General features: G+C 34.6%; 1 protein-coding gene across 1 annotated transcript in view; it reads left to right on the forward strand.

Moving 5' to 3' along the window:
- CCDC88A (coiled-coil domain containing 88A) overlaps nucleotides 1-14,674 on the forward strand; it is a 108,777-nt gene that overhangs the window by 75,081 nt on the left and 19,022 nt on the right. The window contains exons 17-21 of the mRNA XM_040453691.1: nucleotides 2,831-2,992; nucleotides 4,295-4,572; nucleotides 4,752-4,895; nucleotides 8,248-8,434; nucleotides 12,496-12,641. Of these exons, the coding sequence (XP_040309625.1) occupies nucleotides 2,831-2,992; nucleotides 4,295-4,572; nucleotides 4,752-4,895; nucleotides 8,248-8,434; nucleotides 12,496-12,641 (917 nt within the window). The remainder of the gene's footprint in view (nucleotides 1-2,830; nucleotides 2,993-4,294; nucleotides 4,573-4,751; nucleotides 4,896-8,247; nucleotides 8,435-12,495; nucleotides 12,642-14,674) is intronic.

The raw sequence follows: 14,674 nt of genomic DNA on the forward strand, positions 1-14,674 counted from the left end.
CTTAACCGCCTGAACCACCCAGGTGCCCCTATATACCACAACTTCTTTATCCATTCATCAGTCAATGGACATTTGGGCTTTTTCAATAATTTGGCTATTGTTGATAGTGCTGCTGTAAACATCAAGGTTCATGTATTCCCTTGAATCAGTATTTTGGTGTCCTTTGGGTAAATATCCATTAGTGCTATTGCTGAATCATAGGGTAGTTCTATTTGTAACTTTTTGAGAAACCTCTGTACTGTTTTCCAGAGTGGCTGTACCAGTTGGCATTCCCACCAACAGTGTGGATTCTCCGAATCCTCTCCAACATCTGTTGTTTTTCTGTGTTGTTAATTTAAGCCATTCTGACAGGTGTGAGGTGTTATCTCAGTGTAGTTTTGATTTGTATTTCCCTGATGATGAGTGATGTTGAGCATCTTTTCATGTGTTTGTTAGCCATCTGTATGTCTGGGAGTGTATTTCTTTTACAGTTATATCTGTGGGATCATGCTATACAATATTTTGAGGATCTCTGTATTTTAGACAGATATAGATCTATCTCATTTTGTTTAATGAACACATTATTCCATAGTATGGATGTTACTCTAATTTATTTAAATAAAACCCACATTGATGGGCATTTAGGTTATTTTCAGATTTTGCTGCAATGAAAATCTATGTATAATATGTTCATAGGGTAGTAAATTCCTGACAGTGGAATTGATAGGCCAAAGGGTATATATACATATCTGTGTATGTGTGTAATTTTAAATGATATCATCACTTAAAATTGAAAATCACATTCGTTTTCAGTCCTTCTAATAGAGTACCTGTTTTTTTAGATATACATTTGATATTACTAGTCTTTTAATTTTTATTAAAGCAAAAAGAAAATATTTTAATTTTCATGTTTTAAATTGGCGAGCTATTTTACATCTTTATATATTTATCAGCTGTTATGAATGCCTATTTTTAATTATTCAGTGATTTTATATATATACACATAGACACATACCTCCATCACTTGGATTAATAATTATGTTTCAGAAAATTTGGCTGACTTGTAAAGTTCTGTAAGGTAAATTTCTTATCCCACTGACTTCCTTTATAAATTTCTATTGGAAAAAAACTACTTGGTTGTCATATTTTAGCCATTAATGGTTTATAAAGAAGGCTAGCCCTATATTAGACTGGTAATTTTGGTGTTTTTGCCAGTGTGTTTACTGACCTCATAACTTCTCCATTGTAAATTTTTTCTCGCTCTGAGATATCCTTTCTACTCTCTTTTATTCTTTTATAGACTATAGGAATTTTTCTTATTCCTATAGGGATACCCAGACTTAACATTAGAGCTTGCACATTTTGGTTTATTAAGACCTGAACTACAAGGTACTTAACGTACGTAAGTGAAAAATGGTTCACTTCTTTGGTGTATCAAGATGACATATAAATACATTAGTGTTCCATATTATTCTTCCAGTGTAAATTTTTTTATCCTTTTTATCTAAACAAATTAGCATAAGAAAAGGACAATATCAAAACCACCATGCCTTTGCAAACTTTAAAGCCTTTGGCTTACTCAGCTTTGATTTTGTGGTATAATGTATGGGTTAAATCATTACTTGCCTTTCATACAGTAACATGTAGTATATGTAACATGAAAGCGTATAAAATGAATGTTTCCTTTGTCCCCTGTGTAGGTACGATAAAAGTGATCTGTTGTGGTTCAGTGTAACTTTTTATGCATATCACAGTTATATGCAACAAATTCTGGCCTTTTTATATATAAAGTTTTATTTCAGTTTTCTAGAGGGTTCTTTGTTTATACTTTTTGATACTATTTTTTTATGAAATGCTATTTAGAAATAATCCTAAAAATACAGTATCTATGGCAAAGAGTTTAATATATATTGCATTAAATTAATAATCTATTATTTGCATAGTAATTCAACTGTTTAACTATAAAATTGAAATATGTTCAAATGTACTGGAAAAATTGAAAATTGTATGTTTTGTTTGGATTTGCTCCAGAAGTCCTATAGATGAGATAGAGTTTTAGTGAGTATTTTATACTATGGAAAAAGAAAATCACTACAGAAAATATATAACATCTGTTAGGTCAATTATGGCCTAAATTTTTTAAACACATAGTTGAAATTGTTCTGCTTCTCTCTTAAATTTGTGTTTATAAAATAGTTTATAAAATAGAGTGCTGGGACCAGCACTCGCCTATATGTATTTGCCTTTGGGCAATTAGAAAATGTGCACTTCATTGGCTAGACACAATCCCATGCACTTTTGAACACTACATAAAGGATTTAATACCCCATTCTAGTTTCTTTTTTTTTTTTTTTAATTTAAATTCAAGTTAGTTAACATACAGTGTAGTCTTGGCTTCAGGAGTAGAATCCAGTGATTCATGTCTTACATATGATGCCCAGTGCTCATCCCAAAAAGTGCCCTCCTTAATGCCCATCACCCATTTAACCCACCCCCCCATCTACTCCCCTCCAGCAACCCTGGTTAGTTCTCTGTGTTTAAGAGTCTCTTATGGTTTGCCTCCCTCTCTCCATTCTAGTTTCTTATGTTAATTATTGAGAATGGAATATTTTATTTTTCGGACGCTATAAAGCAGACAGTACAGAGACACAATAGTATGGTAAGGTTTTAGTATTATCATTTTCTTTCTCTTAGATTAAATCTTTATAATTTGGAATAGTAGGGAACTGTTTAACTCTTTTAAGGTTGTTGGGATTTTTTTTGGATTATAATGGTAATAGTTGTTATGAAATTGTAATATCTGTTAAACAGAAATGTTTGTTGCTTTTTAAAATGTGTTTTCTTTATTAAGAATGCTACATTGCAAGCAGAGAAGCAAGCACTGAAAACTCAACTGAAGCAACTTGAGACACAGAACAATAATTTGCAGGCTCAGATTCTTGCACTTCAGAGGCAGACAGTGTCCTTACAGGAGCAGAATACTACTCTTCAAACGCAGAATGCGAAGCTTCAGGTTGTAATGTAATATTTGGGGATGTGCAACCAAATTTTTGAATTATGCTCTTAAAATAAGGATAACTGGACATGGTAACATTGTTTCTTAGTGTGAATTTAATGGGAGATAAATTAATGGATGATAAAATCTATTTAGTGCTATACCAGACTTTCATATATCAGCATTTTTTTAAATGTCAGAGCCTCTAAATATTAACTAACAAATTCATTCAATGAACATAAGTAAAATAAAGGTAATTTTATCTTTATTTAAATTACTAAAAAACTTTGTTTATATTTAAAATTTTTTATTTAAAATACTTATTTATGGGAGTGCCCAGGGTCATAGTAGAGCACAACAGGAGCCTGCACAAGGAGCCACGGGAGCTTCAGCAGCACCTGCCACAAAGGCCCAGCATTAAACAAAATAAATAAATAAGCAAAGTAAAATACTTAGTTAAAATGTAATTTCATCTTTATTTTATTTATGTTTACTTTATGGCCTTTTACCTGTTTCAGCAAGTTGACTGTAATTAAGCAGAAACCTTTGCTTTAGAATATGGTTGCAACATACCATTGCTTATTTCATTTTTACAGCTTTCATATCAGTTATTAGAAACCAACAAAGCATGAGAATTTTGTCTTCAGATTTTTCCTTGGTTCAGAGGATCAATTTTGCACTTAATGCTGCAGTGTCTTTTCAAATAGAACAATCAGGTCTGGGAAAGTGTAACTCTTTGAAACCTCTTAAAGAGCCAGAGGAAAAAATTCCATCTCCAAATCTGAAAGTTCTTTCTGTAACTCTTTTCCACATGGTAAAACATATGCTAAGTTAATGTAGACTCTTGAGAAAATTTCCAGTTGAAATGTCACAAGTAATTTTTCAGTTCTGTCAACCCTCAACTTTTAGGAAGTGATAAATTAGCATTTTGGATTCTGTAGTTTTTCATGAGTCGAATACAAATTGTTTCTAATCACCTTCATTTAAAATAATTGAATCCAAAACATGTATGGTATATATCTCATAATAATTTTTAATAACATCTGTCAAAAATAAAAATTAAATTGTAGGCTTTTTCTTTGGGATACTTATAAAAACCAAACTTTCTCAGTATAATATGAAATGATCTGTTGTGATTTATATAGAGCTCCTTAAAGTCACTGTTATCTTTTATATTTTTTATGTTGCCATTAGTTATATTTTTGAATAATTTTTAACATGGGAAAACTATTTTATGTGTAATAAACACATACCCCATATTTGTGTCTTCTCAAAGAGCAGGTAGCTATTTATGTCTGATAACAATATGCGTTCTTACAGGTTGAAAATTCTACCCTTAATTCACAAAGTACTTCACTGATGAACCAAAATGCACAACTCCTAATCCAGCAGTCTTCCTTAGAAAATGAAAATGAAGCTGTAATCAAAGAGCGAGAAGACCTGAAATCTCTCTATGATTCTCTGATCAAAGATCATGAAAAGCTGGAACTTCTTCATGAACGGCAGGCTTCAGAGTATGAGTCTCTCATCGCTAAACATGGAACTCTAAAGTCTGCCCACAAAAATCTTGAAGTAGAACATAAAGACCTTGAAGATCGGTAATTTATTATCTTCTTTAGACAATATAATAAATTTTATGTTAAACAGAACTAAGATAATTTATATAGGAAATTTATCATGTTTATGTGATACTTACTAATAAATTACTCTTGTTTTTTTTGTTTCTAAAGTATTTTCTTTTTTCTAAAGAAATAAACCAAATACCTTTTTTTCCCAGTTACAATCAGTTACTAAAACGGAAAGGACAGTTGGAAGATTTGGAAAAAACACTGAAAGTAGAACAGGAAAAAATGCTGCTTGAAAACAAAAACCATGAGACTATAGCTGCAGAATATAAGAAACTTTGTGGTGAAAATGATAGGTAATAAATATTTATATATTTTAGTTTTATATTATTCATTACATCCAGAGTGTATACTGCCCCCTTTGCATTACCATCTGTAATTTAGAATTTTTAAAAAGTCCCCAGAACAACATGTAAATTACCCACCAAAATCATGCAGCTAGTTATAAAATGGCTTGAAAACCTTGGTCCCTTGTTTTCTCTTACTGTTTCTCTCTTGATTTATTCAACTAATTAATTTTTTTTTCAACTTTTTTTTTTTTTTTTTAATTTATTTTTGGGACAGAGAGAGACAGAGCATGAACGGGGGAGGGGCAGAGAGAGAGGGAGACACAGAATCGGAAACAGGCTCCAGGCTCTGAGCCATCAGCCCAGAGCCCGACGCGGGGCTCGAACTCACGGACCGCGAGATCGTGACCTGGCTGAAGTCGGACGCTTAACCGACTGCGCCACCCAGGCGCCCCTAACTAATTAATTTTTTAAGCCACATTATATAAAGAAATCTGTACCTTGATAGCATTTACATGCTTTATTGCTACAGAATGTAATGAAATCTGATTCTTTATGTCTGTCTTTTTGCTAGTCTGATATCTCAGTTCTTGTCTTTCAAAGTTGCTACAAGTAAGCAGCCTCCTGTTTTCTAGCTGACTGATTTGAACTCTTATTTTTAACTGTCTTAGGCATTAATGGTTCTCATATTGCATGGGGCAATTATTGTTTAATTTGTAGCTTTGGGAAAATCAAAACTTGCCAACTGGTAATTTGCCTGCTTCATAAGGGTACATTTCAAAGGGTTTTTAGAAACCTTTGACAGTTTAAGCAGTCTGAACATTGGCACTGCACTTAGACTTAACCATAGCTGAAGTGCTAAAAGGTAGCACAAAAAAATTCAAGTGGGGGTCATTCATTGACTATTGTCCTGTTAGGAATTTAATATAATCCATTTTTCGATTTCTGTTTCTTTTCCTTTACAAAAAAAATAATCCCTCTAAGTTTCTGGAGCCATTTTTATATTCATGCTCAATAGTTTTTAATTTAGTAATTGTTATAACTAGAAATAGTGTACTAGGGGATTTGAATTTCAATAAGCTCAACACCAAGCTAGAATCGAGAAGGATATTAAGGTATGTTCAGTAGAAGACTAAATTGTGACAAGTTATAGAATACCTTTAGACAGGGTCTTTAAAATTTTTTTTAAATATTATTTTATTATTTTTGAGAGAGAGAGAGAGAGACAGTGCCATTGGGGGAGGGGCAGAGAGAAGGGGGACACAGAATCCACAGCAGCTCCAGGCTCTGAGCTGTCAGCACAGAGCCCGACTCAGGGCCCGAACCCACAAACTATGAGATCATGACCTGAGCCGAAGTTGGACGCTCAACCAACTGAGCTACCCAGGCACCCCAAGACAGGGTCTTTTTTATTACGCACATAACATTGAGGAAGGCATTTAATATCAAAGTCCCATCTTGAACCTAACCTTTTTCCACTGTTGGAATTTGCAACAAACTGGGGCAGTTGGTGAGTTTGGATAGGCCTTCTAGGAATCTAATTGTATTCATTTCTGAGGAGCGTTCTGAGAAGGAGCTTAGCCTAAATGATAAGAAGAAATTGAGCATGATGATCTTGAACCAGAAGACTCTGCAGGCTTGAAAGGGAAGTGTGATTCTGAGTATTCTCTCTCAAAGCTGTTCTATCCCAGCTTTTATGCATGCATGTCTATGTTGTAAAGGAAGAAAAGGTTTTAAGCAAAACCTTGAAAGAGCTCTTTCACAAAAAAAAAAAAAATCTGAAGAACAATAGTTTGTTTATCCATTCCTCTAAATAACCTAAGTTTTAATCTTTGATAATGCCAAATCAGGAATGTTTATTATATGGACTGGTTTGTTTTGGCCTCTTTAGTATTGTGTTCACTGAATTGCATTTTGGTGTTCATGTTCTCAGCTTTAAGGGTTATTGTAAAAAACTCTCTTAAAGAGCTCATTTTAGCATTTGCCAGGGAGATGGTGTTGAGGACATTGTATATTGTATCTCTTCATATCCCACCCCCATGAAGCGTCAGTAAGTAAATCTTTGATCTCCATAGATATTGACATATACCGTGTAGCTGATTGTGTGTCTCAGATCTGACCAGCTGTTAATAACTCATGGCATACATTCATTCATGGATTCAACTTATTTATGGAACATTTTCTGTATGTTTCTGGTCTTGCCATTTTATTTATTTATTTTTTACCAAGTCTTGATTTTAAACATACTATTTTGTTATTTATAATTCTTGTAAGCTGACTCAATTCTTTGGGGAATGAGTTGAAGCAGATTGTTAGGTGTTTTGAACAAGTCCCATCCTGTTCTTAATGCTGTAAGATAAAGGTTGTTAAACTACAGGCAGCTAGCTCAGCGGGCCAAATCCAGGCTGCATTCTGATTTTTGTTTTTGTTTTTGTTTTTGTTTTCCACATTTAAAAACAAATTTTATTATATAGCTCTTCTGTTTTTTTTTTTTTACTTTAAGTTTTTATTTTAATTTGTTCGTTAACATACAGTGTTATATTAGTTTCAGTAGTACAATATAGTAATTTAACAATTCCATCCTTTTTTTGTTCAGCTCCCAAACTGAAAATAGTTTTTACATTGTAAAAGGTTGCGGGGGAGCACATAGAGGAAAAGAGTTTGCTGTATGTTGCATGTGACCCACAAAGTCTAAGATATTTACTCTGGTCCTTTATAGAAAAAGTTGCTGACCTCTGCTCTTAGATGTCAGTGGACTTTGTTCTGAGGGTATAATGGAAAGAAACAGATAAGTTAGGTGTATGGTTTGATTTTTTATAAAAAATCTAAAATTTTTTTCAGAAAAAATCTCCAATTTCTCAATAAGTGGAGACTACATAAACATGGATAATTTGTCACAGCTGTGGAAATCTCAATAACTAAAATTTTGGTTTAAGTCCATTATCTGGCAACAGATTGATGGACTATCATTTCTTGTACTGCATTGATTGATTCTCTTGATCTTTCTTGAATTTTCACGTTGAATTTTAGAATTTTAAACTTCTCTATGAGATCTAAACAGGATTGGTTATTTTCTCTTTTGTCCTTTAATCTAAATATTTTATTAGTACTTCACATTTTAATGATAAAATTGTAAGTGTCTTCTTAAACATTTAAACGCTGGGAGATTCAAAAGAAGAGTAGTTTGAATTTTTTTAATCTAGTTTTACAGAATAGAAGCTGATTTTTTAAGAGTTTAGTCACTGGCAGGAGTCTTACATTCTTTAAGTATGTCTGTGATCCACAGCATTTTCACACTGTGTAAATTACAATGAAAGCTATTAAGGATTCTAACTCTATTTCTGTCATGATTTCTAAATAGGTTGAATCATACATATAATCAGCTTGTAAAAGAAACTGAAGTTTTACAAACTGACCATAAAAACTTGAAAAGTCTTCTAAATAATTCCAAACTGGAACAAACCAGATTAGAAGCTGAATTTTCAAAGTTAAAGGAACAATACCAACAGTTGGACATCACATCCACCAAGCTCAATAACCAGTGTGAGGTGAGCTTTACCAAGTTTTTTTCATTTTGGGAGTCAAGGCATGCCTAAAAAGTAAACAATCATATTAAAATGATGATAGCAGTATATATTTTGTGGGGTATTTCTAAAAGAAGTGATCAGGGATAATTGAAATTCACAACTAATTCAGAAAAACTTCTGTTATTATTAGTATCAACATTGTTTACTATTAGTTTAAACTGACATGTCCAGATACTTTGAAAATGTAAAACTGTGCCCTTGTTTAATGAAAAAAATGTTTACTTACCACCTAGCATGTACTAGGAAACCAAAAAGGTAAAAATCTCTCCCTTTGTGGAGCTTATTCTGGTGGAAGGAAATAGACAAACACAAGTAAGTGAAATACATAGTGTTTCAGTGTTTTGTAACATGGCTACATAGCACTTTACCCCAAAACTTGGTGGTAAAACAATCATTTATTAGGCTCACCGATCTGTGGATCAGAATTTGGACAGGGATAGCGGGACCAGTTTATCTCTGCTTCACTTACCACTGGGCCCCTAGCTTGAAGATTGAAAGGTGAATGCATGTTTGATAGTTGATGCTGGCCATCAGCTGGAGGCATCAGTTTTCTCTCTACATAGTGTCTCTGAGGGCTGGTTGGGGCTTTCTCACAACATGGTGAGAACAAGACAGAAGCCATCTTTGCTTTGATGATCAAATCTCAGAAGTCATGCAGCATCATTTCCCCTGCATTCTATTCACTGAGGCAGTCAAAATTCCATTCAGATTTAAGGGAAAGAGAAAATAGACTCAGCCTCTTGGTGGAGAATGTCAAGGTTCTACAAGAGCATATGGACTGGAAATACTGCTCTACCTATTTTGAAAATTAGTCTGCAACATATGATATGTTACAAGGTAGATAAGTTATGTGCAAGTAAAAATGAAGTAGGGTAGAAGGGGATATGGAGGACTTCCAGGGTGGATGAAGGAGTATAGATTGAGATTTTAATAGGCATCCTTGAACAAAGATAACTTTATTCAGAGTAAAACACCAGAGCCATTTGAGCATTTTGAACAGAAATGACATTGGCCTTATGTATACAGTTGTGTTCTTAACATAATTCCATGCCTCTCTTTGTTGTTTAGGTTTTATTTATTTTTCTTGAAGTTTATTTATTTATTTTGAGAAAGAGAGAGTGTGTGTGTGCACACAGAGAAGGAGGAAGAGAGAGAATCCCAACCAGACTCTATACATTGTCAGTGCAGAGCCCAGTTTTGGACTCAAACTCACGAACTGTGAGATCATGATCTGAACCAAAATCAAGAGTTGGACACTTAACCAACTGAGCCACCCAGACATCCCCATGCCTCTCTTTGTGATGGTTTGATAAAGCAATAAAAGTTTTAAAATATAAAAGGATACTGAAAGCCTTAAATAATCCTTAAATTTTATTAGTTGGTCCCCAAATTATTGACGTTTGAATATAGCTTAACACCTGAATTTCATGGCACTTTTAAGAAACAAGCACTTAAGCTAGTCTTTAAAGGAAAGTAGGAATAGATTTTCAGAAAATAATACTTACAAGTTTTTTGTCTGAAATGATAAACCAATAGAAAGAAAAATTAGTTTAATAAAAATCATATACATTTAATATCCAACAAGGCTCAGAAAGTACAGAAAATTCATTCTGCCTGTGATTTATAAAAGTCTAAATAAAATATATATGGAGCAATGGACTTACAGAATGAGGAATAGGGCAAATCAACTCCCTAAGAAACAATAAAATTGGGCAGAATTGTCAAAAACAACCAATATAGGACTCTGGACCTCAAGGAAAGATGTTCAACAAATTGAGAAGCATTTATTCAAGAAAAGCTACTCAACTTTGGATAGGAACTCTGGTTGTCTGAGGCATTTTATCTTGTGATTTCTCCCATTCCCCTCCCCCCTTTCCCAGTTCCAACACCTGGTAGTTTAGGTGAGGGGCATACTGTGAAAACCATCAACTTTGCTACCAGAGCAGATTGATTTGATTTGAGCAGAGCACAAAAAAGTCCCCATCCCCAAGAGATTTGTCAAAGGTCAACTTTCAGATGGCCTGAGGTTGGAATATTGGTTGAGGCAAGTAATAGATTGGCAAATTAGTCAAAAATTTCACTAGGAGAATCAAGGAATGAGATATTCAGCCACAGTGAATCTTGATCAAGTTCCACATGACACTGGTGGTCCAAAAAGCTATCCAGGAGAGACCAGACAGGGCCCTAGTGAACTACTTATCTCTGGCTGATTGTCCCAACCCAGTCAAATGTTAACCCTTGACTATGGGTTAAGTCATATAATAACATTATTTAGAGGGAGAAAATCAATCCATAGTGTTAGAGGCCAGGATAGCAATTAATCTTTGTGGGAAGGGATGGTGATTGGAAGGGAGCACAAGGTGTTTCTGGAATATGGTTAACGAGCTGTTTCGTGATCAGTGTGCTGGTTCCTTCCACACATGTGTTCACTTTGCTCTAATTCACTGAGCTATATCTACTTAAAATTTCTTCCCTTTTCTATATATATGCTTTATCAGTTGTCTATTGACACAGTAATTAATGCTGTATAACAACATAGAACCTTTGGTATTGGACAGTAAATACTTATTTTTGCTCATGATCTGTGGATTGGCTGAGCAGATGTGCTGATAGCATGTATTGATGTGTGGACCAAGATCATTTGATCTTAGTAGAGGTTGCTCCTATATCTGCATTTAACTGGTACATTCTTTGAGAGTGGGCTGGCTGGCCTAAGGTGGTCCTAACTGGCATAACTCTTCTCTGTGCCACGTTGTCTCTCATCCTCCAGCAGAATTCCAAGTGGAAGCACAGAAGGCTCTTGAGGCCTAGGCTTGGAGCTTCCATCACTACCACTTACTTTTCATGGACAAAGACTTTCCAAATTCAAAAAGACAGAAAATAAGTTCCACTTCTTGATGGTAAAAGTACGAAGTTGCAGCACAAGAAGGTGTAGGTACAGGGAGGAGAATAATTGCATTCAATCTTGCAACGAATCTACCACATGTTGTATTTCAATTTAACAATATATTGATAAAACAAATACAGCACAATATTAATAGCAGTTAGATCTAAATGCCTGTTTATGGATATTCATAATATTATACTATCTGCTTTTCTGTATCTTATGAGAGTTTTCAAAATGTTTCTTTTCCTTCCCCACCCCCGCCCACTCCCCCACAGGAGGGCTTGTTGTTGGCTTTTTTTTTTTTTTTTTTTTTTAAACTACAGATCTCTGGGCTCTACTCCAGACCAGCTGAATTTGAATGCTAGGACCCAGAAATCCACATTTTTAAATAAACTCTACAAGTGATGTTAAAGTTTGAAAGTCACTACTTTGGGCTTTCTGACTTCTACGGGAACCTCTAGCCTCACTAAGGCATATTTCTAATTTCTTCTAGCTACAAAGAAGCAGCCCAGTGCTGCTGGCAGCCCAACTACCAATAGTATCAGCCTAGTAACACCAGCCATTGACACGACTACCTGAGTCCCTTTGATCAAGCTATAAAGACTATACACTTTTAAGATTCCTAAAAAACAGTGGTTGAGGAAAGAATGAGGTATATTAAGTACCTACTTTGTGTTATAAGTATGACAAAAGATACTTTACATATATTATTTAATCCTTGCAACAGTCTGGTGTGGGAGTTATTATCATTTTATAGATAAGGTCATTAAAGCCCAGAGAATTAATTAACTTGTCCAGTGTTTCATAGCTCCTTAAATAGAAGACCAGGTAGCTTTTGGACTAGAAGTTAAACGGTTTGAGGAAAGCAGGTGTTTGTGAAACTAGATAATTTATTGTATGTTAAACCCACTATTTGTAAGAATTTTTAAAAATGTGTGCACAGCACATAACTCAGTATTTTGGCTGTCATTATAACTAAAATAATCACTCATGTTCTGATCAAAGTGCAACCATCTAATTATTCAAGTAGCAGAAGACTGCAATCTTTGTGAAGCCCTTTATATTTTTCAGATGTTTCGGCTGATTTCTGTTAAATGTAAATGTTGATTTTTTTAAAATGTTTGTGTTTAAACAGTTGCTAAGCCAACTTAAAGGAAATTTAGAAGAAGAAAATCGACATCTACTAGATCAAATTCAGACATTAATGCTACAGAACAGAACACTATTGGAGCAAAATATGGAAAGCAAAGATCTCTTTCATGTTGAACAAAGACAATACATGTAGGTACCAAATTTTAAAATATTGCTCATCATTTTATCGTTGCCATATGGTGACAGAGATAGTCACCGTACTGTCACAGTCACTGCTACTGTTTTTAATTTTTGACATTATTATTTCTACTTAAATTTTTTTGAATGCTTATGTTCCAGGCACTCTGCTAGTAACCAGAAATGCTAATATGAAAACACATAGGTCCTACTCCTAAGAAACTAGTAACATAAAGCAAGAAATACAAATAATTGCTGTAACGGAAGTATGTATATGAGACCATATAAATATAGCAAATATAGGGGGAAGGACTAACTTAGTCTGAAAGAGGCAAGGTGGACTTTCCAAAGATGATTACTTGAGCTAAGATTTAAAGGGTCATGGGAGTTTGCCTGAGGAGACATACCAGGCCAAAGAGCACAAATGAAGTAACATGGAGGTGTATTGAAGGGGTGTTATGGTATGATATAGTACCTAAAAATTAATAGTTCCTCCTGGAGCAAAATTGAGGAATAAGGAGCAATAGAGAAGTGGCTAAAAACTTAGTAACCATTTCACAAAGGTTTTTCTGTGCCATACAAAGGAGTTGCTGAAAAAAATCGAGCCGGGGAGTAAAATGATTAGATTTGTGTTTTTTTTAAAAGGCACTGATGACATTTTAGAGTACGGATTGGAGGTTCTGAGAATAGAGAGACAAGGAGTAAGTTTTAGAAAGACTGTTGCAATAATCTAGTGAAACATAATTCATAAGCAGTGGTAGTTGAGATCAAATATGAGTTGTAAGAGAGAGATTGGCAAGGCTTCATATTGGTGAGTTATGTTTCCATTAAGTAGAGGGATCTGCTAAATCAGGGATTTGGGCCTGAGCAGCTCAGTGGATGATCTTTGTATTACACCAAGATTCAGTTTTACTAAATTCTTCTTTCCCCCGTTCCCTCCCTGAATGTAAAACACTACAGTATAATAGAAATAGCACAGATGATGAAATGAGGCATCTCCTAATCTATTAGATGGTGAGCTGGGGCACATATGAAACCAGGATATATCAGACATTTTTTGAAGCATCAGTTTTCTTATAAAATTTGAGGCAGGGAACATGATCTTTATATTAACACATGTTTATGGAGCAAAAGGCAGAGTTTGCATGAGCTCTTAAGATAAATGCAAAACTTCAAAGAAATGTCCAAGTCCAAGTGGCTGGCCACTTTGGACTACACCGTTAATCATTTCAGGGGTATGTATGCTTTTACTCTCTGCCATAGAGGTCTTTTAGCTTAAGAAGTAGTAACTGTATGTAAAGCTCTTGACATTTGAGTTTTTTGAGGCATTTTCCAAAATTTTATCATCTTAATATTCTGGCCCTCGATGAATAACCCATTTCCAAAGTTTCAGTAATTGTTGACTGACAAAAAACATTAATATCTATTCTGACTTTTTGAATTTATTTTTTTTAATGTTTATTTATTTATTTTTGGAGAGGGGGGGGGGTGCAGGGAGAATCCCAAGCAGGCTCTACACTGTCAGCACAGAGCCCAAAGTAGGGCTTGCTCCCATGAACCATGAGAGCATGACCTGAGCTAGAATTGAGTCAGATGCATAACTGAGCCATCCAGGCACCCCCTGAATTTTTGAATTTAAATTAAAAATATTCATATTCTATGTCAGTTTTAGCTAAATGCCTCTATCACATGGTCCTAGAAGAAGTGACAGTGAACAGGTAGTACTTGGAAGTTCCTGACAATATTTCAAGAGATAAAAAGAGAAAACAATTGGGAGGTATAGACCATCTGCTGTTGTGCTCTGCTATAATTGTTGGTGATGCCTTTTCACAAAGCATCTTCAAACAATTCTTTCAGATCCGGATCCATTCATTCTGGTTCTTAATTCAGCCTGACAGCTCAACTATACTGACTACTTCATTAGCCTCCTGGTTGCTTTCTTTACCTGCATCCTTTTTGATAAGTTCTTTTTCATTAGGGAGTTAAGGGTACCTGAGGCAAAGATTTCATAATGTCACTTTGTAATGAAACCTTCAGTGCTTCTG

The sequence above is a fragment of the Herpailurus yagouaroundi genome, unplaced genomic scaffold (assembly GCF_014898765.1).
Source record: "Herpailurus yagouaroundi ecotype Mexico unplaced genomic scaffold, PumYag 210, whole genome shotgun sequence".
Taxonomy (NCBI): Eukaryota; Metazoa; Chordata; class Mammalia; order Carnivora; family Felidae; genus Herpailurus; species Herpailurus yagouaroundi.